Below are 26,412 nucleotides of genomic sequence, written 5' to 3'. Positions count from 1 at the left end.
TGTGGAGAAAAGGGAACCCTCTTGCACTCTTGGTGGGAATATAAACTGATGCAGCCACTATCGAGAACAGTATGGAGATTCCTCAAAAAACTAAAAATAGAGGTACCGTATGAGCCAGCAATCCCACTACTGTGCATATACCCTTTGAAAACCGTAATTCAAAATGAGTCATGTACCACAGTGTTCATTGCAGCTGTGTTTACAGTAGCCAAGACATGGAAGCAATCTAAGTGTCTATTGACAGATGAATGGATAAAGGAGATGTGGCACATATATACAATGGAATATTACTCAGCCATAAAAAGAAATGAAATTGAGTTATTTGTAGTGAGGTGGATGGACCTAGATAGAGTCTGTCATACAGAGTGAAGTAAGTCAGAAAGAGAAAAACAAATACAGTATGCTAACATATATATGGAATATAAAATAAAATGGTTCTGAAGAACCTAGTGGCAGGAAAGGAGTGAAGATGCAGACATGGAGAGTGGACTTTAGGACACAGGGTTGGGGAAGGGTAAACTGGGACGAAGTGAGAGAGTGGCATGGACATATATACACTACCAAATGTAAAATAGATAGCTAGTGGGAATCAGCTGTACAAAACAGGGAGATCAGCTCAGTGCTTTGTGACCACCTAGAGGGGTGGGATAGGGAGGGTGGGAGGGAGATACAAGAGGGAGGGGATATGGGGATATATGTATACATATAGCTGATTCACTTGTTGCTCAGCGGATACTAACACAACAATATAAAGCAGTTATATTCCAATAAAGATGTTTAAAATAATTGTTTGTTTAATTCTTTGACTTCTTTCATCGAAGTTTTATCATTTTCCTCATGTAAATCTTACACGTATTTTGTTAGGTTTATACCTGTTTCATTTTTTGGGGGGTTTATTGTAAATGGTATTGTTTTAAGTTTCAAATTCCATTTGTTTATTGCTGTTGGAAGAAAGTGACTTTTGTATATTAATCTATCCTGTAATTGTGCTGTAATTGCTTATTAGTTTGTGGAATTGCCTTTTTTAAAAAAATTAATTTATTTTATTTATTTATTTTTGGCTGCTTTGGGTCTTTGTTGCTGTGCCTGGGCTTTCTCTAGTTGCAGTGAGTGGGGGCTACTCTTTGTTGCAGTGCACGGGGTTCTTATTGTGGTGGTTTCTCTTGTTGCAGAGCACAGCCTGTAGGCGTGTGGGCTTCAGTAGTTCTGGCATGAGCGCAGGCTCAGTAGTTGTGGTGCATGGGCTTAGTTGCTCTGTGGCATGTGGGATCTTCCTGGACCAGGGCTCGAACCTGTGTCCCCTGCATTGGCAGGTGGATTCTTAACCACTATGCCACCATGGAAGCCCCTAGGGGAATTGTTTTTTTAATTGATTCTTTTGGCTCTCCTTCTTGGATGATCGTGTCATCTGCAAACAAAGATAGTTTTATTTCTTCCTTTTCTTTCTGTATGCCTTTTACTTTTCTTACTGTGTTAGCTGAGTGCCATCCATTACAGTTTTGAAAAGGAGTGGTGAGAAGGGACAGCCTTGCTTGTTCTTGTTCTTACTGAGAAAGCTATTTTTCTTACCATTAAGTATGCTGCTAGCTGTAGATTTTTTGTAGATGTTCTTTATTGAATTGAGGAAGTATCCCTCTATACCTTATTTGTTGAGAGTTTTTATCATGAGTAGGTGTTGGATTCTGTCATGCTTTTTCTGCATCTATTGATATGATCATGTGATTTCTATGCATTAGCCTGTTGATGTAATGGATTATAGTAATTGATTTTTTGAATATTGAACCAACCTTGCATTCCTGGAATAAATCCTCCTTGGTCATGATGTATACTTCTTTTTAAACATGCTGTATTTGATTTGCTAATATTTTGTTGAGGATTTTTACATCTATTTTCATTCTTTTTATTTTAACTCTTAAAAAAGGAGGTAACATTTTTAGCTTGGGAAGGGCTACAAAAAGGGCTACAGGCCAACTTTGGCCCATGGAGTATAGTTTGCCAACCCATTTCCTTTACAATATGTATTGTTGACTTATCAAAATAGAATGTTAATTGATACTTTTACCCTTCTCCTATACAGTGCAAGGACTCTATTGCACTTGTAATTGTACCTTTATTGTCTTATATACCATTTATATCATGTATTTTAAGTCAGTATATGTTAAAATCCCATAAGCTATTATCAATATTTTATGCAATTAATATTCAATTCAAATTATGCATATATTTATGGTTTCCTTTAATCTTCCTTTCTTTCTGCATTGTCAAGTTCACATCTAAGAATTTTCATTGTGTATGAAAAGTCCTTGACTGTTTCTTTGTTGTACATCTTTAGGGATGAATTTATTTTGTTTGTCTGAAAATGTCTTTGTTTTACCATCATTCTTCAAAGTTGTAGTATTGCTGTATTTATTGAATGTTAGTTTGGCAGTTGTTTTCTTTCAGCACTGTACATTGTGTTCTGGCCTTCACTGTTGAAGTCACTTCTGGCTTTCTGTTGCTCTTATTTACAGGCACTTTGTCTCTTTCTGCCTGATTTTAAGTTCTTCCCTTTATTTTTGGTTTTTAGCTGTCTTAATGTGATGTGCATAGGTGTGAATTTCTTTTTATTTATGTGCTTGGGGATTGTAGCACTTTCTTTTTTGGTATTTATTCATTTGGCGGTGTCGGGTCTTAGTTGAGGCATGTGGGATCTTTAGTTACAACATATAGGATCTTTTTTTAGTTGCGGCATGTGGGATCTTTAGTTGCGGCATGTGAACTCTTAGTTGTGGCATGTAGGATCTAGTTCCCTGACTAGGGATTGAAACTGGGCCCCTTGCATTGGGAGCGTGGAGTCTTAGCCACTGGATCACTAGGGAACTCCCTGTAGGACTTTTTATATCTGAGGATTGATACCGTTTCTCAGTTTGGGGATGATGTCAAACTGGTTTGTTTCTTTTTCTTTTTTTTTTTTTTTTTTTTGAGGTATTGCTTCTGCTCTATTCTCTCCTTTCTTTCTGGGACTCCAATTTCATGTCTGTTAAAGTGACATTTTAACTTTATTCTCTGTATTTCTTTCCTTCTTTTCTATATTTTCCATCCTTGTTTCTCTTTTTACTTTTTCTTGAACATATTCTTTTAAGCTGTCTTCCAATTACTTCTTAAACAATGTCTAATCTGGGCTGTTTTACCCACTCAATTGAGCTCTTAATTTTGGTTACATATTTTTCAAGTTTAGAGTTTACATTAGTTTCTTCTTATGGTTTCTAATGCTTTCCCGAATTTCTCAACCTTCTTTTCTATTGTTTTGTACACAATTAGAATTTAAAAAATTGTTTTAGAGTCATTGTCTGATAACTCTTTAATAGTGAGACCCTGTGTGTCTGCCTGTTGTCTGTTGTTTCTGTGGCTTTAATTCATGTTACCTTATCTTCCCATGGACTTTTACATGTGTGTATGTGTCACATATTTATTTTTTAGAGTAATTTGAGGTCTAGTCTAATATCTTTCTTCTGAATTACCCTTATTCCTAAGAGGCAGCCTTTGAAGTCTCTATCCAAAATGAAGGGTGTTCACCAGGGCTTCTCCACTCCTGGCTGATGTAATATATTTTTCTTTGAATTTAAGGACTGTCCCAGGGCATTCAATCTCCCAGCTACCTCTCTGGAATTGGCAGATGCCTCTAGGGGGAGGGTGGTTCCAAGTTCCAGTCTCATCTTTCTGCATCCATATCTTCCCCCATTCCCGTCTCAGTAAATGTTTATTCTTTTGTTTTCCAGTGTCTTCAAGCTGATTTTTAAAAAGTATGTATCCAGCTTTTCTTGCTGTCCTTAGTGGGAGGCTTGATCCAAATTACTTAATCCTCTATTACTGGTAATAGAAGACTGTCTTAAGATTTCTTGATATAAGAGATAGATTATATGGTAACTGAGTTGGGGGGTTTTCCATTTTTAGCTAAAAACGTCCTTATATAATTAGTATAAAAAAGTAGAAGTTCTTTCTTTGTAATCTTGAATATAGAATGATGGGCCACTTTTGAAGGTCAGAGAAAGAATTGTTTTATGAGGCCTTTCTATCTATGACACTAGATATCTATTTGGAGGACTACCATACTATATTTTTCAAGATTATTATTGATAAGTTGATTACTACTGAATTAGAGAACTGGATATGTTATATGTGCAGAGTACTTGAAAACAGATGAAAAATTCATTCTGACCTTGGTAGATTCACACAAATCGGCAGATAGTTTTCTGTGATTCTTAACTCTTCCTAGAGGAGAAAATTCTGGAAAAGGCTATTGGCACATGCAACCCAGGGGCTCATAACTTTGAGTCAAGGATTTCTTTCCAGTATCTAACTACTGTGTTTAAGTCTATTTATATTCAATCATCACAGAAATAGAGAACAGTTAGTGATTATCGTGCATAGTAGAGTCCATTTTCATTAGCATAGGGTTCACACACTAAGAAAAAATCTGCGTGAACAAAGGTGTGATGTGCATATTTATTCAGGGGCTAGCTGTAGTAGAATATTCTTGGCAGATGGTAGGAAATGAGATTACACAGGGTAGATTGGGGCTGATTGTGTAGTGCTTTGAAAGACTTGGAGTGTTTTGATTTTGTCTCATATATGGGAGCTTTTGAGTGAGAATGAGAAATCAAATAACAGTTTCTGACTATTAATCTGGCAGTGTTTGGAGGGTAGACTAGAGAGAGAAAATATTGGAAGCAGGGATAATAAAAAGCTCTAATAGTCTAGTTACGAGATGATACAAGCTTGACTTTTTGTGGTTAAGTAGGAATGGAGAGAATGGAATGCATTTGTTGTATTTGTTGTTATACATGGGAAGTAGAGAGGGAAAGCAGAGAAGACTTTGAGGTTGTAAGTGTGGATGAATGGTAGCATAATACTGGTATCAATATCAGAAGCTGGAAAGTAAGGATTTTGAAGGTAGATTGAAAGCAAGGGTAATGAATTAGGTTTAAGATAATTTGAATACAGGGTGATATAATTGTTCATTGTCTGAAAAACTGTTTGTAGTTGTTAAAAAGAAAATTTAACAGTAAAATGTTGAAAGTGCAAGGTGCAAGTTTTCCTGTCAGGGAGTCCCCCCATTGTTATTTCCCCAGAAGTTACCACTATTCGCTGCTTGGTGTACCACTGTTTGACTCTTTTTATGTGTATGTAAACATGTGTGTGTGTGTATCTGTCATTTATACTCTTCACCATGATGTGGGGACAGATCTGACTTATCCTTTTTAATGCGTAGTATAGATAAACCTTTATTTATGGAAGTTTAGCTTATTTCTGATTTTTCATTTTTTTAATTAAAAAAAAGTCACAAAGAAAATTCTTATATAGTAATTACATTTGGGTACTCATCCAGCTATTGTCATAGAATAAATTCCTAGGATTGGGCCAGGGGATAAGCAGATTTATCATTTTGATACAGGTAACTTTGCAGAAAGCTTACTATAGGTGTGTGTGTGCACGCGCGTGTGCGTGCGCGCATGCAAATTAACGTATTTTTTGTGGTATGAGGGGAAAGTATATTGTGTTTGGATGTGGTACCTACTGGTGATGTGTGTTGGTATATTCTAGCTTTATTATTCAAAAAATTAACATATTAAAAAGTAATGAAATTGCAAACATCATCTTGGAACAGGAGAAATCCTCCTGGTTTGGGAAAATACAAGAGGGCAGTCCCCATATGTTTGCATAGAAACTAGAATTGGAGATGAGGTAATGGTGGTGGTGATTGAGAAAGGGATATTCTGAAATTAGTGAAGTCCTGGAAAGTACGTCTAGTGAATATTTCAGTGCCAAGAGGGAAGGAGATAAATCATTTAAATTTTATTTTCCAGAAACTTTCAGGTCTTTGTACATTTTATTTCTGTGAGGACTTAACTCTCATTTTAGGGTAGGGGTCAGTGAGAATGTTTACTGTCAAGTTAACTAGAATACAAAGGAAAAAAATATTCATTTTATCTTGGAAATCTTTCTTTCACTAGTAGTAGGACTAAAGGGTAGCTTTTGATTTTTCTAATGTAGTGTAAGCTTTTAGCTAATTAAAACCTCATAATGCCTTTTGGTGATATTATTAGAAAGTATTAGATATGTTTATTGTATGTTTCTGTCTCTGAAAAATTAATTTGGATCAAAGAGCAGAATCAAAATTATATGCCAGGGCTTCCCTGGTGGTGCAGTGGTTAAGAATCCGTCTGCCAGCTCAGGGGACACTGGTTCGAACCCTGGTCCGGGAAGATCCCACATGCTGCGGAGTGACTAAGCCCATGTGCCACAAGTACAGAGCCTGTGCTCTAGAGCCTGCGAGCCACAACTACTGAGCCCGCATGCCACAACTACTGAAGCCCATGTGCCTAGAGCTTGTGCTCCACAACAAGAGAAGACACTGCAAGGAGAAGCCCACACACTGCAACGAAGAGTAGCCCCCGCTCACTGCAACTAGAGAAAGCCCGCGCACAGCAACGAAGACCCAACACAGCCGAAAATAAATAAATAAATAAATAAATAAAATAAATAAAAATTTACATGCCACTTTTATGATCCAGTTTATTAATTCCATGGCAAATGTATATTCTTGACAGGATAACGTTGTGGCAGCTGCTACAAACAGTGCACTCTGCATTTGCAAAGGTTGAATCCTTGTGCACATTTAACCGAAGAATAAGGAGTAAGTGTGCTTGAAGGACTTTTACCCCTCTTTTAAAATAGATAAAGCAGGAAACCAAAGCAACCTCAATTTTAGTTTAAAAGTCTTTTTATGTAGACATCACATTAATTTATCAGAAATGATGTAGTTCAAGCAAGACTCAGTAATTTAATGGTTGGTTTGTGTAGGCTAAAGATGGTCTCTTGTAGTAAGAAAAGGTAATTCATAATCACCCATGACTAAGGGAGGTACTGTTAGGAAAAAATATATATAATAGTTTTGAGAAAGATGAAGTTAAAAGGGACAGAATTGTTTTGATTAAAATTTTTTTAAAAATTATTTACAGTAAGAACACTGTATCATTTTTTTTTACTTCTAGATGCAGCACACATTTGGTTACTTTCATAATCCTGGATTGGTGCTTTTGGGGATAGCTGAGGTGATTGACTTTCCTGTTCTTAGCACAGTGCATAATACATAGATGATCAATATTTATATGTTGACTGATTTCTTCTCTGAATCTGCAGCCTGAGTGCAGCCACCTTGTGTCAAATAAAAGATCCTTTGTAGCATTAATCACAGACATAATTACATGCTGAAGGTCATCTTTGTGAAGACTGTGATTCTCCCCAGCCACTTATCAAGTTCCAAATAGCTTTTCCCCTGGTTTCAGAGTATGGATTTCGTATCAGAATCCACTCTTGAAGTTTACTTCAGTAACTTCAGGAAACGTTGGTGATTTGTGAATCTGGGACTACCTATACTGGAAGAGTTGTTACATCTAGTTAAGCTAATACTTGAAGATATGACCTTGATGGGCACAGAAACTGCATGGAAATAAAGAAAATTTAAGGTATGATTCAACTTTATTCTTGAATTTTATTTTATGAACAACTGAAAATCTGAAAATTGGGTTTGTTATAGAAATGATAAAGAGAATAATAAGTGATAAAAAATATATAATACTGAAGGAGTTCATTGATCACTAATTAAGTGTATTTCTCTCTTCAGGTATAATTTGGCCTCCCGAGATTCTGTCTTAGCACAAAGAAAGTGAAAAATACTCTTGAAAAGAAAACTAAGACAATAAGAAAACAAGACTTCCTTTTACATGGTTGTCAGCTCACTTACCAATATGGACAGTTTTCCCACCATTTTTCCTCCTGGTGGAGACAGTGGGCTGACAAGTTCTCAATCTGAGTTCCAAAAAATGTTAATTGATGAACGGTTACGATGTGAACATCATAAAACTAATTATCAGACTCTGAAAGCTGAACACACAAGGTAAATAAATTACTTAAATTTGGAAGTGAGAGGCTTGATTAAAAATTTTTATTTTGTCTGTTTGCTCTGGAACATACCTCATAATTTTGTTATTTTGCAGTATACATTTAAAACTTTTTAAATACAAGTAAATTTTCTTTAAATCAGGTGGATTATAAATTTATAAAAGTCTTGTTTTGAAAGTAGCAAGACATATAAAATTAAATGTAGGTGGCTAAATATGTTTTTTTTCCCTTCAAAGTAAAATTGCATTCAGAAATTACAGTGTTAATAATAAATGAAACTGTAAAGCAATTATATTTGTAAGTTTAATGAATATATGATATTGATCTTGCTCTGTAGTGTTGGTTGACTTCATATAAAGTAATGTGATTAGAAAGCAAAAGATACACTTTAATTCTTCTTTTAAAAAAATCAGGTTGCAGGATGAGTACATAAAGTCACAAAATGAGCTCAAGCGCCTATTAAATGAAAAGCAAACTCACCAGGAAAAATTTCAGCTGCTGCTTGAAGAGCTACGAGGGGAATTAGTAGAGAAAACTAAAGACTTAGAAGAAATGAAGCTGCAGGTAAGAAAATATATTCAAGTTAGTATAAAAGTAGTCAGATATTTAGTGGAAATAAATAATTTTGGTAAATTCTCTCTATATTCTTTTTTTTTTTTTTTTTTGGTGGTACGCGGGCCTCTCACTGTTGTGGCCTCTCCTGTTGCGGAGCACAGGCTCCGGACGCGCAGGCTCAGTGGCCATGGCTCACAGGCCCAGCCGCTCCATGGCATGTGGGATCTTCCCGGACCGGGGCACGAACCCGTGTCCCCTGCATCGGCAGGCGGACTCAACCTCTGCACCACCAGGGAAGCCCAGGAATGTTTTTATAACCAAAAAAAAGGGTCATTTCACCAGGAAGGTGATGACCTTCAACAAATAGTTATGTTTCTATTCCTTAGTTTTCTCACGTGATAAAGGGCATAAAGGTTTTTATCTAACAGGGGTTGCTGTAAGGACTAATGAGATTATAACCTGTATATTTTCAGTATGGTGTCTGACACATAGTAGCTACTCATAAATAATGGCAGTTTTTATTCTATTGAAATACAGACTCCATGAGGGCAGTAACTTTTTTTTAGTGTGTCTCCAGTGCTCAGGATGGTGCCTAGCAAGTATCTGTTAAATGAATGACATGAATAAATAGAATAAATGAGCGAGTTGGAATTGTTCTATTCATATATAGTATAACGTTGCACTTGTCTCATAGGTATCTAGAGCCTTAGCATCTTAGAGTTGATAATCATCTAGTTCTTTTTCATATCTGTCATGAGGTGAATTGTGTCCCGCAAAAGATAAGTTGAAGTTCTAACTCCCAGTACCTCAGAATGTGACCTTATTTGGAAATAGGGTTTTGCAGATGAAATTACTTAGGTTAAGATAAAGTCATACTGAAGTATGACAGGCCCTTAATCTAGTATGACTGATGTCCTTAGTAATAGGAAGAAAAAAGACATAGAGACAGAAACACATGGGTGGTGGTGGAGCAGAGAGAACGTCCTGTGATGACAGAAGCAGAGATTGAAGTGTTGCAGCTGCCAGGGAATGCCAAGGATTGCCAGCACATCAAGACAAGCTAGGACAGGGAAAGGAAGGGTTCTTCCTACAGTTTTCAGAGGGAACACTTAGCTGACACCTTGATTTTTGGACTTCTGGCCTCCAGAACTGTGAGGCAATAAATTTTAAAGCAGAATTCCTGTTTGGAACTCTTATGACTCAGAGCTCTTCATTCTGTGCTTCAGTGCTTTCAGTGCTAGAGAACCTAGTGAACTTGTAAAGTGATACACTTCCATTTATGGATTGTAGTATGTTAAGCATTTTCTCTATCATATTGAAAGGAAATCATCCTCCCTGTAGCCTCCCTGTTGGTTATTGCAGTGTTCTTTGGACCTACACAAAATATCTCTGGATATTTGTTCATGTGATAACTTCCCAAATGTTTGCTGATAAATAAAATTTATCTGGTAAAGTTTGTTTTTCAAAATAAACATATCTGATTTCTGTGTGATATTTACCTGGCAGAAATAACTGAAAGAAGCATTTATACATAAATACATGTATTGAAGCAATTTAGCCATTTGCTTCAGTGGGTGTTTGCAATTTGTACAAATTGTGAGTTAAGTGAATTCAGCAAAGTAAAATCAGCAAGAAATACTCCAATGAAGGTTTTATGAAAGATGATTATTTTAAAAATACATATGTATTTTCTACCTGCAGAATGCCTTTTCTGATTTAGAATTTAATATGTCTTTGGCTTCATAGAAAAATAATATAAAAGACATTCATTTAAAGAATATTTCTGCATCACTTGTGTAGTTGTAGTGAGTGGGGATAATAATAGTGCCTAGCTCATAGGATGATTGTAAAGTTGCAGTGAATCAATGATTAGAAATTATTAGTACGATGCTTTGATGTCGTAAGCAGTTAGAACAAGTTAGCTATTACATTGCTGTTATGTAACATGTTAGCAAAACCTTTTTTAACAATATGGGAGTCATTTTATATGTTTCTGATAAAAATTAAAAAAAATTACTGTACCAAACATTTATATGCTTTCTTTGTGCCAGGTAATGAAAACTGTGTAAACCAGTATGTTTACCACTTTATATGCCTGCTAGGAAGCTCAGAGCGAAATTTATTACTCAGTTTGTCATTAATCTTTTAAGAATCTCTGGCACAGCAATATTTTCCCCCTTAAATCAAAATATTCTTTGAAAAATACTGGTCTGTTTTATATTATTATTATTTTTTTATTGGAGTATAATTGCTTTACAATGTTATGTTAGTTTCTGAGGTACAATGTACTGAATCAACTATATGTACACATATGTCCCCTCCCTCTTGTACCTCCCCCCCTCTCCATCCCACCCATCTAGGTCATCACAGAGCACTGGGCTGAGCTCCCTGTGCTATACAGCAGGTTCTCACTAGCTATCTGTTTTACACATGGTAGTGTATTTATGTCAAACCTTATCTCCCAATTCATCCCACCCGCACCTTCCCCCGCTGTGTCCACACGTCTGTTCTCTACATCTGTTTCTTTTCCTGCCCTGCAAATAGGTTCATCTATACCATTTTTCTAGATTCCACATGTATGCGTTAATATTGTTTTGTATTATTAATATGACAAATGTTGGAGTATTGAAGATTTTTTATAGATTTAATATAGGTAATGACACATAGACGGTTGTATGACAAAGCATTCTTTTAAGTTTCTTTTCAGACAAGTAGTGGCAGTATTCCATTAGAAACCTAAGACAGCATAATTTCCTCCTAATATGACATTGAGTTAACCCTCTAATTCTATGTCTTTGGTGTATGTCAGCTTTGAGAGAGAGGGAGAGGGGAGGAAGATAGATTTTTTTATGTGTGTGCTTGTTGTTAATAAGTTTCTTATGAGATAAGCATCTCTAACCATAGATTTTTTTCTTTATCAGAGACCTCATTGATCACAAGACTCCTGTGTAGTTACCAATTGCAGTGTTGTTTTTTCCTTTGTTTACATTTTTCCATCAGTATCATTTTCCTTCCATCTTACGGACTTTAGCATTTCTTATAGTGCAGAAATACTGGTGAGAATTTTTTCAGCTTTTATATGTATATATAATGAATGGTGTTTAAAGGTGTTTCTGCTGAGTATTGAATTCTCGATTGACAGTTTTTTCCACTAATACTTTAAAGATGTTGCTCTTCTGTCTTCTCGCTTATGTGTCACATAAGAAATTTGTTGTTACCTTTATCTTTGTTCTGTTTATCTAGTGTGTCTTTTTTTCTTGTCAGCTCTTAAGATTTTTTTCTTTATTGCTTGTTTTCAGTAATTTGATTGACCTGGCTTTGCACATTTCTTCATGTTTCTGGTGCTTGAGGTTTAATGAGCTTCTTGGGTCTGTGGGTTTATAGTTTTCATCAAATTTAGAAAAATTTTAGATATTTTATCTCAAAATATTTTTTTCTGCCCCCTAGTTGATTTCCTTTGGGGACTCTGCTATTAGGCCACTGAAAGTTCTCCCATAACTCACTGATGTTCTGTTTGTTTGTTTATTTTTAAAGTATTTATTTTTGGCTGTGTTGGGTCTTAGTTGTGGCACATGGGACCTTTGTTGAGGCATGCGGGATCTTTCATTGCGGCGCATGAGCTCTTGGTTGCGGCATGCAGGTTTCTCTCTAGTTGTGGCGTGCGGCTTTTTCTCTTCTTTAGTTGTGGCGTGCAGGCTCCAGGGCGTGTGGGCTCTGTAGTTTGCGGCATGCAGGCTCTCTAGTTGAGGCACGTGAGCTCATTAGTTGTGACGTGCGGGCTTAGTTGCTCCTCAGCATGTGGGATCTTAGTTCCCTGACCAGGGATCAAACCCGCATCCCCTGCATTTTAAGGTGGATTCTTTACTACTGGACCACCAGGGAAATCCCTGTTTATTTATTTTTAATCTTTTTTGTCTCTGTTTCATTTTGGTTAGTTTCTGTTATCATGTCTTTAAGTTCTCTGATCTTTTTTCCTGCAGTGTCTAATCTGCCAGTAATTTCATAGTGCATTTTTCATCTCAGAAATTGTAGTTTTTATCCTGAAGTCCAATTTTGATTTTTTTTCATATTTTCCTTGACATGTTCAATCTTTACTGTAGCTTTATGTGGAATTCAGTTATAGTAACTATATTAATGTCTTTGCTAATTTTAGCATCTCTGTCACTTCTGGGTTGGTGTTGGTTGGTTGGTTTTCCTTTCCTATTTATTGTAGGTAGTATATTCAGCCTTCTTTACATGTCTGCTAAACTAAAAAATAAATTTTTGTATTTAAGTTTCAGGTGTAGAGCACTATGGTTCAACATCTGTATACACTACAGAGTTATCACCACCACAAGTCTAGTTATCATCCATCACCATAAAGCTGACCCCCTTCATCCATTTTGCTCACCTCCCAACCCCCTCTTCTCTTGTAACCACTAATCTGTTCTCTGTATCTCTGAGTTTGTTTTTGTTTTATTTTGTTTGTTAGTTCGTTCCTTGGTGTGTGTGTGTTTTGATTCCACATATGAATGAAATCATATGGTATTTGTCTTTCTTTGTCTTATTTCACTTAGCATCGTAACCTCAAGGTCCAGCCATGTTATGAATGGCAGGATTTCATTTTTTTATGGCTGAGTAGTATTCTATTGTGTGTGTGTGTGTGTGTGTGTGTGTGTGTGTGTGTGTGTGTGTGTGCGCATATGTATAATGTTCTCTTTATCCATTCATCCATCAGTGGGCACTTAGGTTGTTTGCATATCTTGGCTATTGTAAATAATACTGCAGTGGACATAGGGGTTCATATATCATTTGGAATTAGTGTTTTCATGTTCTTTAGATAAATACCCAGAAGTGGAATTGCTGGATCATATAGTAGTTCTATTTTTAATTTTTTTAAGGAACCTCTATACTGTTTTCCATAGTTGCTGCACCAATTTACATTCTCACCAACAGTGTAACAGCATTCTCTTTGCTCCATATACTCACCAACCCTCGTTATTCATTGTTCTTTGATAATCACCATTTCTGACAGGTATGAGGTGATATCATGGTTTTGATATGCATTTTCCTGATGATTAGTGATTTTGAGCATCTTTTCATGTGCCTGTTGGCCAGCCTTATGTCTTGTTTGGAAAAATATCTACTCAGATTCTCTGCCCATTTTTAAGTTGGGTTGCTTGGTTATTTTCTTGTTGTTGAGTTAGATAGGTGATTTGCAAATAACTTCTCGCATTTAGTAAGCTGCCTTTTGTTTTGATTATGGTTTCCTTTGCTGTACAGAAGCTTTTCAGTTTGATCTTTGTTTTTTGCTTTTGTTTCTCTTTCCTTTGGAGTTTGATCCACTAAAACATGAGTTAATTTTGTGTATGATGTAAGGTGGTGGTCTAGTTTTTTATTATTTTTTTGCATGTGGCTGTCCAGTTTTCCCATTATCATTGACTGAAGAGGCTGACTTTTTTCCCAGTATCATTTTTTTAAATTTAATTTTATTTATTTGTTTATACAGCAGGCTCTAATTAGTTATCCATTTTATACATATTAGTATATGTATGTCAATTCTAATCTCCCAATTCATTACACCATCACCCCACCCCGACCACCACCACTTTCCCCCCTTGGTGTCCATATGTTTGTTCTCTGCACCTGTGTCTCAATTTCTGCCTTGCAAACCGGTTCATCTGTACCATTTTTCTCGGTTCCACATATATGCATTAATATATGATATTTGTTTTTTTCTTTCTGACTTACTTCACTCTCTATGACAGTCTCTAGATCCATCCACGTCTCTACAAATGAACTAATTTTGTTCCTTATTATGGCTGAATAATATTCCATTGTATATATGTGCCACATCTACTTTATCCATTCATCTGTCAATGGGCATTTAGGTTGCTTCCATGACCTGGCTACTGTAAATAGTGCTGCAGTGAACATTGGGGTGCATGTGTCTTTTTGAATTATGGTTTTCTCAGGGTATATGCCCAGTAGTGGGATTGCTGGATCATATGGTAAATCTATTTTTAGTTTTTTAAGGAACCTCCATACAGTTCTCCATAGTGGCTGTATCAATTTAGATTCCCACGAACAGTGCAAGAGGGTTCCCTTTTCTCCACACCCTCTCCAGCATTTGTTGTTTATAGATTTTCTGATGATGCCCATTCTAACTGGTGTGAGGTGATACCTCATTGTAGTTTTGATTTGCATTTCTCTAGTAAGTAGTGATGTTAAGCAACTTTTCATGTGCTTCCTGGCCATCTGTATGTCTTCTTTGGAGAAATGTCTATTTAGGTCTTCTGCCCATTTTTGGATTGGGTTGTTTGTTTCTTTAATATTGAGCTGCACGAGCTGTTTATGTATTTTGGAGATTAATCCTTTGTCCGTTGATTCATTTGCAAGTATTTTCTCCCATTCTGAGTGTTGTCTTTTCGTCTTGTTTATGGTTTCCTTTGCTGTGCAAAAGCTTTTAAGTTTCATTAGGTCCCATTTGTTTATTTTTGTTTTTATTTCCATTATTCTAGGAGGTGGATCAAAAAGATCTTGCTGTGAATTATGTCAAAGAGTGTTCTTCCTGTGTTTTCCTCTAAGAGTTTTATAGTGTCTGGTTTTACATTTAGGTCTCTAATCCATTTTGAGTTTATTTTTGTGTATGGTGTTAGGGAGTGTTCTAATTTCATTCTTTTACATGTGGCTATCCAGTTTTCCCAGTACCACTTATTGAAGAGGCTGTCTTTTCTCCATTATATATCCTTGTCTCCTATGTCATATATTAGTTGACCATAGGTACGTGGGTTTATCTCTGGGCGTTCTATCTTGTTCCACTGATCTATGTTTCTGTTTTTGTGCCAGTACATTTTGTCTTGATTAGTGTACCTTTGCAGTATAGTCTGAAGTCAGGGAGACTGATTCCTCCAGCTCCACTTTTTTCCCTCAAGACTGCTTTGGCTATTTGGGGTCTTTTATGTCTCCATACAAATTTTAAGATTTTTTGTTCTAGTTTTGTAAAAAAATGCCATTGGTAATTTGATAGGGGTTGCACTGAATCTGTAGATTGTATTGGGTAGTGTAGTCATTTTCACAATATTGATTCTTCCAATCCAAGAACATGGTATATGTCTCCATTGTTTGCATCATCTTTAATCTCTTTCATCAGTGTCTTATAGTTTTCTGCATACAGGTATTTTGTCTTCCTAGGTAGGTTTATACCTAGGTATTTTATTCTTTTTGTTGCAATGGTAAATGGGAGTGTTTCCTTCATTTCTCTTTCAGATTTTTCATCATTTGTATATAGGAATGCAAGAGATTTCTGTACATTAATTTTTTATCCTGCAACTTTACCAGATTCATTGATTAGCTCTAGTAGTTTTCTGGTGGCATCTTTAGGATTCTCTATGTATAGTATCATGTCATCTGCACACAGTGACCTTTTTACTTCTTCTTTTCCAATTTGTATTCCTTTTATTTCTTTTTCTTCTGTGATTGCCATGGCTAGGACTTCCAAAACTATGTTGAATAATAGTGGCGAGAGTGGACATCCTTGTCTTCTTCCTGATCTTAGAGGAAATGCTTTCAGTTTTTCACCGTTGAGAATCACGTTTGCTGTGGGTTTGTCGTATATGGCCTTTATTATGTTGAGGTAGGTTCCCTCTTTGCCCACTTTTTGGAGAGTTTTTATTATAAATGGATGTTGAATTTTGTCAAAAGCGTTGTCTGCATCTATTGAGATGATCGTATGGTTTTTATTCTTCAATTTGTTAATATGGTGTATTACATTGATTGATTTGCATATATTGAAGAATCCTTGCATCCCTGGGATAAATCCCACTTGATCATGGTGTATGATCCTTTTAATGTATTGTTGGGTTCTGTTTGCTAGTATTTTGTTGAGGATTTTTGCATCTGTATTCATCAGTGATATTGGTCTGTAATTTTCTTTTTTTGTAGTATCTTTGTCTGGTTTTGGTATCAGGGTGATGGTGGCCTTGTAGAATGAGTTTGGGAGTGTTCCTTCCTCTGCAAATTTTTGCAAGAGTTTGAGAAGGATTTGTGTTAGCTCTTCTCTAAATGTTTGATAGAGTTCACCTGTGAAGCTATCTGGTCCTAGACTTCTGTTTGCTGGAAGATTTTTCATCACAGTTTCAATTTCATTATTTGTGATTGGTCTGTTTATATTTTCTATTTCTTCCTCGTTCATTCTTGGAAGGTTATATCTTTCTAAGAATTTGACCATTTCTTCCAGGTTGTCCATTTTATTGGCACAGTGTTACTTGTAGTAGTCTCTTAGGATGCTTTGTATTTCTGCAGTGTCTGTTGTAACTTCTCCTTTTTCATTTCTAATTTTATTGATTGGAGTCCTCTCCCTCTTTTTCTTGATGAGTCTGACTAATGGTTTATCAGTTTTATCTTCTCAAAGAAGCAGCTTTGAATTTTATTGATCTTTGCTATTGTTTTCTTTGTTTCTATTTCATTTATTTCTGCTCTGATCTTTATGATTTTTTTCCTTCTACTGACTTTGGGTTTTGTTTGTTCTTTCTGTAGTTCGTTTAGGTGTAATGTTAGATTGTTTATTTGAGATGTTTGTTGTTTCTTGAGGTAGGATTGTATTGCTGTAAACTTCCCTCTTAGAACTGCTTTTGCTGCATCTCATAGGTTTTGGCTCATCGTGTTTTCATTGTCATTTGTCTCTAGGTATTTTTTTATTTCTTCAGTGATCTCTTGGTTATTTCATAACGTATTGTTTAGCCTCCATGTGTTTGTGTTTTTTTAATGTTTTTTTTGCCTGTAATTGATTTCTAATCTCATAGCATTGTGGTCAGAAAAGATGCTTGGTATGATTTCAGTTTTTTAAAATTTACTCAAGCTTGATTTGTTACCCAGGATGTGATCTATCCTGGAGAATGTTCTGTGCGCACTTGAGAAGAAAGTGTAATCTGCTGTTTTCAGATGGAATGTCCTATAAATATCAATTAAATCTATCTGGTCTTTTGTGTCATTTAAAGCTTTTGTTTCCTTATTAATTTTCTGTTTGGATGATCTGTCCATTGGTGTAAGTGAGGTGTTGTTGAAGTCCCCCACTACTATTGTGTTACTGTCGATTTCCTTTTATACCTGTTAGCAGTTGCCTTATGTATTGAGGTGCTCGTGTGTCCTTCCTTGTCTCTGTAATGTTCATTGTTTTAAAGTCTACTTTATCTGATATGAGTATTGCTACTCCAGCTTTCTTTTGATTTCCATTTGCATGGAATATCTTTTTCCATCTCCTCACTTTCAATCTATATGTGTCCCTAGGTCTGAAGTGGGTCTCTTGTAGACAGCATATATATGGGTTCTGTTTTTGTATCCATTCAGAGAGCCTGTGTCTTTTGGTTGGAGCATTTAATCCATTCACGTTTAAGGGAATTATCAATATGGATATTTCTGTTACCATTTTCTTAATTGTTTTGGGTTTGTTTTTGTAGATCCTTTTCTTCTCTTGTGTTTTCCACTTAGAGAAGTTCCTTTAGCATTTGTACAGCTGGTTTGGTGGTGCTGAATTCTCTTAACTTTTGCTTGTCTGTAACTCTTTTGATTTCTCCATCAAATCTGAATGAGATCCTTGCTCGGTAGAGTAATCTTGGTTGTAGGTTTTTCCCTTTCAGCACTTTAAATATGTCATGCCACTCCCTTCTGCTGCAAGATCAGCTGTTAACCTTATGGGGATTCCCTTGCATGTTATTTGTTGCTTTTCCCTTGCTGCTTTCAGTAATTTTTGTCTTTAATTTTTGCCAGTTTAATTACCATGTGTCTCAGTGTGTTTCTCCTTGGGTTTATCCTGCCTGGGACTCTCTGTGCTTCCTGGACTTGAGTGGCTATTTCCTCTCCCATGTTGGGGAAGTTTTCGACTATAATCTCTTCAGATATTTTTTGGGGTCCTTTCTCTCTCTCTTCTTCTTCTGGGACCCCTATAATGCGAATGTTGTTGTGTTTAATATTGTCCCAGAGGTCTCTTAGGCTGTCTTCATTGCTTTTCATTCTTTATTCTGTTCTGCTGGAGTGAATTTCACCTTTCTGTCTTCCAGCTCACTTAATCTGTTCTTCTGCTTCAGTTATTCTGCTATTGATTCCTTCTAGTTTATTTTTCATTTCAGTTATCGTATTGTTTATTTTTGTTTGTTTGTTCTTTAATTCTTTTAGGTCTTTGTTAAACATTTCTTGCATCTTCTAGATCTTTGCCTCCTTTCTTTTTCCGAGGTCCTGGTTCAGCTTCACTGTCATTATTCTGAATTCTTTTTCTGGAAGGTTGCCTATCTCCGCTTCATTCAGTTGTTTTTCTGGGGTTTTATCTTGTTCCTTCATCTGGTACATAGCCCTCTGCCTTTTCAGCTTGTCTGTCTTTCTGTGAATGTGGTTTTTGTTCCACAGGCTGCAGGATTGTAGTTCTTCTTGCTTCTGTTGTCTGCCCTCTGGTGGTTGATGCTCTCTAAGAGGCTTGTGCAAGTTTCCTGATGGGAGGGACTGGTGGTGGGTAGAACTGGGTGTTGCTCTGGTGGGCAGAGCTCAGTAAAACTTTAATCCACTTGTCTGCTGATGGGTAGGGCTGGGTTCCCTCCCTGTTGGTTGTTTGACCTGAGGCATCCCAACACTGGAGCCTACCCAGGCTCTTTGGTGGGGCTAATGGCGGACTCTGGGAGGGCTCACACCAAGGAGTACTTCCCAGAACTTCTGCTACCAGTGTCCTTGTCCTCACGGTGAGACACAGCCCCCCGCCTCTGCAGGAGACCTTCCAACACTAGCAGGTAGATCTGCCTCAGTCTCCTATGGGGTCACTGCTCCTTCCCCTGGGTCCCGATGCACCAGTATGCACACACACACTACTTTGTGTGTGCCCTCCAAGAGTGGACTCTCTGTTTCCCCCAGTCCTGTTTGAAGTCCTGCAATCAAATCCCGCTAGCTTTCAAAGTCTGATTCTCTAGGAATTCCTCCTCCCATTTACAGACCCCTGGGTTGGGAAGCCTGATGTGGGGCTTAGAAGCTTCACTCCAGTGGGTGGACTTCTGTGGTATAAATGTTCTCCAGTCTGTGAGTCACCCACCCAGCTGTTGTGGGATTTGATTTTATTGTGATTGCACCCCTCCTACCGTCTCATTGTGGCTTCTCCTTTGTCTTTGGATGTGGGGTATCATTTTTGGTGAATTCCAGTGTCTTCCTGTCGATGATTGTTCAACGGTTGTGATTTCGGTGCTCTCCCAAGAGGGAGTGAGCGCACGTCCTTCTACTCCACCATCTTGAACCAGTCTCCTCCCCAATATCATTTATTGAAGAGGCTATTTCAGGCCGTGAATTCCAGTCTGTAATCCATTTTGAGTTAATCTGTGTATGGTGTAAGATAGTTGTCTAGTTTTATTCTTTTGCATGTGGTGGTCCAGTTTTCCCAGTATCATTTATTGAAGAGACTGTCCTTTCTGCAGTGTATTTTTTTCTTCTTTTGTCATAGATTAAATGTCATATATGCATGGGTTTATTTCTGGGCTCTCTATATTCTGTTCCATTGATCTATGTGTCTGTTCTTGTGCCAGTATCATACTGTTTTGATTACTATAGCTGTGTAGTATAGTTTGAAATCAGGGAGTGTGATACCACCAGCTTTGTTCTTATTTCTCAAGATTGTTTTGGCTCTTCAGAGTCTTTTGTGGTTCCATGCAAACTTTAAAATTATTTCTTCTGGTTCTGTGAAATCTGCCACTGGCATTTTGTCGGGATCGCACTGAATCTGTAGATTGCTTTGGGTAGTATGCACATTTTAACAATATTCTTCCAATCCATGAGCATGGAATATTTTTCCATTTTTGAGTATCTTCAGTTTTTTTCATCTGTGTCTTATAGTTTTCAGTGTACAGGTTTTCCTATCCTTGGTCAAATTTATTCTTAGGTCTTTTATGCCTGGTAAATATTTACTGGATGCTAGACATTGTGAATTTTACTTTGGTGAGTGATAGATATTTTTGTATTCTGGTAAATATTCTTAAGTTTTGTTCTGGGACACAGTTCCTTGGAAACAGTTTTATCATTCTGCGTCTTACTTTTAAGATTTTTTAAGTGAGAACAAATTAGTGTTTAGTGCTGATTATTTCCCACTGCTGTGACCCTTCTGAGTACTCTACTCATATCTCTCTGAAATGAAGTTTTAAGTCTGGCTTTTGGGAAAAGGAACTCTGTGTGAGCTCTAAATACTCCTCCCTCTGATCCTTTCAGGTCGTCCTTTGCCATGGTCAGGAAGCTTTTGCAAAGCTCACCTTCTGTGTTTTCTGTCTCTTAGGGATCTTTCTTGCTTCATTATGTCCATTGTCTTGAAAACCATTGTTTGTTTTTTGTTCAGTCTTTTATTTGTTTCAGGCAGGAGGGTAAACCTGGTCTCTGTGCCATCTGCTGGCAGTGGAAGTACTTTTATTTTTAATTAAAATATTTTAATTAATTATGGAAATCTCAAACAAGTACAGAAGTATAGTGAGTGGTGTGATGCATCCCCACATACCCATCACCCAGCATCAGTAATTACCATCTCTGAACCAGTCTTGTTTTATCTTCTAACACTTTTGCCTCTGTCTCTCAACCCCTCTGGATTAATTTGAAGCAAATCATATCATCTCAACCCTAAATATTTTAGTATACATCTCTATTATATACCAAAGCAGTTCCTCAAAAGTGTTTCCACAATACCATTTATATACCTAAAGTACTTATTTCTTTGAACCTCTTAGTGTTGTGTCTTTGTTCACATATTCCTAATTTTCTCACAGTTTTGCTTGTTTGTTATTTTTAAAGTTGGTTTGTTTGAAAAAGCATCCAAATAAAATTTACTTATTCTTTTTAAATTACCATTCCTTCTCACTTTGGACTTCAAATTATTACAGACTCTTGACATCATAAACCATATTATAACAGGATCTTTCCATCTGATTTCTTTAGCCCCGTTCACTGCCTCTCCTTCCCATGGTCACCAGTTCTCTCCCATCAAAACTTTTGATCCATCTTGCTTCTTCCTAAAATACACATATGGTAATGCTGTTCTTAAGCTTAAAAACCTTCAGTGAATAAGCAAGGTACAGAAAAATGTGTATGGTATGCCTTTCTTTATAGAAAAATTAGAAGTAGTATATATGCTTATATATCTGTACACTGCTTTAAGAAGGATACATAAATTATTGACAGTGGTTGCTTCCTAAGAGGGAAACGGGAAACTAGATGACTGAAGTGAGAAGAAGACTTAGTTATTTGGTTTGTTTTTTTTTTTTTTTTTTTTTTTGCCGTACACGGGCCTCTCACTGCTGCGGCCTCTCCCGTTGCGGAGCACAGGCTCCGGACCGGGGCATGAACCCGTGTCCCCTGCATCGGCAGGCGGACTCTCAACCACTGCGCCACCAGGGAAGCCCAAGACTTAGTTTTTTAATATTATATTTTATTTTGTTTGAATTATTTTATTTATGTAATTTATTCATTTTAAGTAAAAGGAAAAAATTTAAATACTGAGTAAATTGTAAGAGTATGAACTTGGTGTTCAGGAAGCTTCCACTATGTGGCTCCCACCTCTTTCCCTTTTGTTTCCAGCCAGGATGCAGCTCTCCAGGGTGGTGTTTAACGGAAATGTGTCAGCATGGCCTTGGTGTCATAGAGTCTAGAGATTACTACCAACATTAACACAGGGGCCCAGGATTCTAAATTTTCTGTAGTGCTTAGGGTGGTTCTATCTAAAATGCCTTTAGGTCACCTTTGAGGATCATTTTTCTCCCCAGGGAATTGAATATTTTATCCATTTTTTTGTTTTGGGTTCTACCTAAGCTTTAGTTTTCCCATTCCTTTTATGTGCCATTCTTTCTGTTCTAAATATCTTTTTTGTTCATCTTTACCTTTCTGGTAAGTCTGTATTGCCTATTTTTATAGGTATTCATATGTATAAATTATTTTTCACCTGAAAATTTGAACTTTTTATGGGGAGAGATATACTTCCTTTGAGGTTTTGTAATCTTTAGCAAGTTTGACTCTGTGTGTTTCAGTTTTGATGAAAAGGGGTATGATAATGTAGCTATATTCTGGATTGTTGTGGGGATTAAATACATAAATGCATGTAAGGAATTTACATGCATTATGTAGATTATAGTATGTTGCACAATGCTTTACATATAGTAGGCATTCATTCAGTAAAGTTTTTGGGATATTTGGAGTATTGATGAATAAATAAATGAATATTATTCTTAGTTTTCAGAGATTAATGTAAATACAAACTAGGTCTTTTTTAAATTTTTTTTTTTTTTACAACCAGTATTCATTAATTAATTGATTCAAGGAGTAATCGAGTGTTTCCTTTGTGCTAGGCAGTAGTGTGTGGTTTTGGGAACACATGGTGACTAAAGACTAACTGTGTGTTTTTTTAAGGAGCTTACATAAATACTTACTGAAATATGAGTTCTATAAGAGTATAACATGGAGGAGCCTAAATTAATTTTGCTGGTAAATATCAGCTTTCTCAGATTGAAAATAAGTCTGAAGAATTTCCTGTGGTATACCAAATTGTTATATCTTTATTTTGCTTGCTTTAGAAAATAGAATCAGCCACTGTATCCAACATGATAATCTTAGGTGCCAACATAGTTTTTCCTATTAATAACAATAATAATAATCAGTGATTGTCTTTACCTCATGTTAATGGAATTGTGGACATCTCTGAGAGCTTGAAATTGAGTTTCTTTGTTTCAAATGATGGTTCTATTTATATAATGGTTATTGTAAAATTAGGTGTATCATGAAATTTCTATTAGTTTAATTTCATTGTCATAGTTAGGAGAGAAGCTTTGAAATTTGTCTGATTCTTCAATTTAATATTTGTGATTTCATATTTAGAATTGTTTTATATTTCTCTACATATTAGGTATTAAGTCCACAAAAGTTGGAATTGTTACGAGCTGAAATACAACAGGAACTAGAAACTCCAATGAGAGAATGTTTTAGGCGTCTGGATGAAGTAAGTAATTTGTATAGAAGGACTGTGCATTTATCTTCATGTGACTGTGCAAAGCTTGAGCAAAAGCATCATTCTTCTACTCAAAAGCCCTGCAATAGCTTCCATTCTTACTCAGAGTCCTTATAGCAGCCTTTTAAGACTGCACCGTCCACATTGGCCTTCTTGGTGTTTCTTTGGCACTTCGGAAATGGTGCATTTCAAGTCTTTGCCTGAGCTGTTATTCCTGCTACATATCTCTTGGCTAATTTTCTCATCTTTTTCTAGTCTGCTGAAATTTCACCTTTACAGTAGGGCCAACTTTGACCAACCCCTGCCTCCTTTTAATATTGCAACTTGCCTTTACTGTCACTCTTTAGACTTTTGGATACCCATTTACCCTGCTCTACTTTTTATTTTTCTCTAGTATTTATAATCTTCTAATATGCTATATAATATTTATTGTGCTTGTTTTTAAAATTTTCCCTTTTACAACTGCTAGAATGTAAGTTATATGAGAGGAGGAACCTTTATCTGGTTTTATTCACTGTTACAATCCAAGTTCCTAAAACACTTCCTAGCATACAACAGGTGCTCAATTAATGTTTGATGAATGAATGAATGAATTTCATGCAGCCTCAGAAAAGTAAAAATTTGTTAGTTTTTCTTCAGATTGAGATCAGTCTCCTCATATGAAATGTTGGTATAATGTGACTAAATGTTTACTAAAGGGAACAGGAAGAGATGACAGATATTGACCATATTAGGTACTATCCTAGACATTTTATATGTTACCTTATTTAATAAACATACTGGGCCTTATACATACAAATGAATATTGTCCCCCTCAAAATGGTCCCCTTTGGAAAGTGTAGACTAGTGATGCTGTCATTGCACAAAACAGTTGTGGGAATCCTCTTTTTTATAAATGATTTTCTGGCTTGATAAAGTCATCTTTTGAATATCATCCTGGTGGGTAACCAGAGCATTATGGTTTCGTAGATTTAATTTTGGATTATAAAAAATCACTTAAATCTGAGGTAGGTGATCAAGTTAAGAAAAAGCATGTTTTTTTTTTTTAAAGTATGTTTCTAATAAAATCACAAAACCCACTTTCTTGGTTTGTAAACAGGCTTAGAAATCTTTCAACTAAAGATTTATAGTGAGCTGAGTATTTTAGGAGGTGTGCTTTCCTTGTTAATTCCCTGCTGTATGTTGGAATAGTGTCTCCATCTTCCTGCTCTGTTGCCTGAGTTTTTATTGAGATTCAGAATGCCAGCAGCTTTTGAAGTGTTAGGAAGCAGAAATTTGGAGCATAGGCATTGCATGTGTTCTTGGTTAGTCAGGAGAGTTGTTTCTACATATATACTTCAGACTGGTGTGTTGAATTAGACTATCATTGTAATATTTGGCTGAACCTTGAGTTACTGTACTAAACATTCAAATAATCATTTACTTCCTTAGAATTCATCCTTTTTGACTTTTAAAGGGATATTTTATATTAAAATTAATTTTAAAAATCTATTTTGAAAGGTGTGTTACATTTTAAAATATTATTTTATTAAGCCCAGAGGTCAAAAGTTTTGACATGCTAATACATTTTTATTATTAGAATCAGTGAGGAAATAAGATTAATTGAATGACAATTTGCTTTACTGATACCTTTTCAGGAGTGTGCTCGTTCTGTTTGTAGTAGCATTCTTGTCATGAGAACTTTTCCAAGGTTTGTTTATACTTCTGTTAAGCTTAATTTTTACTTTTAGAATAGTTGTTAGTATAAAACAACTTAAAATTTTTGAAAAGGTGATTTTTGAAGTGAGTACAAATTTCATTTATAAATTTGTGATAAATTACAATCTTCTTTTAATTTAGGAAGTAGAAAAGTATAGAGCTGAATATAATAAACTTCGCTATGAACATACATTTCTCAAATCAGAATTTGAACACCAGAAAGAAGAATTTGCACGTGTTTTAGAAGAAGAAAAAATAAAATATGAATCAGAGGTGAGTGACTGATTATACTAGTTTAGTCATTATCCTGCTAGTCAATAAAATTTTATGATTTTATATTTTTTGTGAATCTCAACTTAAAGTTGATTAACTTAAAGTTGATTGCATAATTGTTTTATTAATTAATGGTTAAGTATTTGTCATGATTTTCATCTGCTCTATAGCAACATTTTTCTGGTGAATGTTCTTTTTGGACTATTAAAAGAGGAAAAGATGAAGAAAATTTATTTTGCCCCAGTCAGTGGAGATAGATAGCAGAGACAGATAGATAGTCTGTGTGATTGCTTATTTAGCACTGTCCCCCTCTACTTATTGGATTCAAACCATGTTCAGGAGAGCTCTGACTGTCAGCCCATGCTCCTTGTTTCCACTGCTACAAACAAGGGGTTTATACATTAGTGTGTGCCCATCACCATCACTTTGTTCTTTCTGGCATCTACAGCTGCAACATTCTGTCTCTGATGCCTATAGCCTATACTCCTATTCTCTGTCTATTAAGTTTGGCAGCCTCTCTTCTCATTTTGTCGTTTGTCTCCTAATTTTGCCAAAAACGAGGTTTGTGTCTCTTTTTCTTCACGTTGCTTTTAGGTGATTTTTCAGGATGGAAAGGGAGAAATATCAGTTTTATGTTGCTATATTTAAATAAGAAATCTAATGCTAGTTGAATTTATTAAAATAGCTTGTTGTCCATACTTACATGAAGCATTCTGTGTACAAACACATCTTCATAATACATTTATTGCATTGACTTTATTTGGAATTAAGAGCTAAAATATACTCTCCTTTCTTTACCAATTACTAATTGGATCAGACTGATTTCTTCTTAACAGTGAGCAGATTGCTCCATGATTGTTTGAAATGTAAGAAGTTGAATGAACTTTGGATCATTTGAGTCCATTAAGAATTTGGTACCAAAAAACCATAAATAATTATAGTCTTTTCCATTAAAAAAA

General features: G+C 36.0%; 1 protein-coding gene across 15 annotated transcripts in view; it reads left to right on the top strand.

The window, feature by feature from the left end:
- Positions 1-26,412, top strand: part of CEP83 (centrosomal protein 83) — a 142,426-nt gene that overhangs the window by 35,800 nt on the left and 80,214 nt on the right. For 10 of the 15 annotated variants that reach the window (XR_010835866.1, XR_010835867.1, XR_010835868.1 and 7 more), the window contains exons 2-6: positions 7,183-7,508; positions 7,667-7,939; positions 8,358-8,508; positions 23,381-23,473; positions 25,322-25,453. Coding sequence is in view for 4 of the 15 variants with exons in the window: in XM_067009871.1 (XP_066865972.1) it covers positions 7,767-7,939; positions 8,358-8,508; positions 23,381-23,473; positions 25,322-25,453 (549 nt within the window). In the remaining 11 variants the exon portion in view is untranslated. The remainder of the gene's footprint in view (positions 1-7,182; positions 7,509-7,666; positions 7,940-8,357; positions 8,509-23,380; positions 23,474-25,321; positions 25,454-26,412) is intronic. The other 5 variants (XR_010835869.1, XR_010835861.1, XM_067009873.1 and 2 more) reach the window with 2 other exon arrangements.

Source organism: Kogia breviceps, chromosome 12 (genome assembly GCF_026419965.1).
Source record: "Kogia breviceps isolate mKogBre1 chromosome 12, mKogBre1 haplotype 1, whole genome shotgun sequence".
Classification (NCBI taxonomy): Eukaryota; Metazoa; Chordata; class Mammalia; order Artiodactyla; family Physeteridae; genus Kogia; species Kogia breviceps.
The sequence above is the reverse complement of the archived record's forward strand: the minus strand, read 5'-3'. Positions and strand labels throughout refer to the sequence as shown.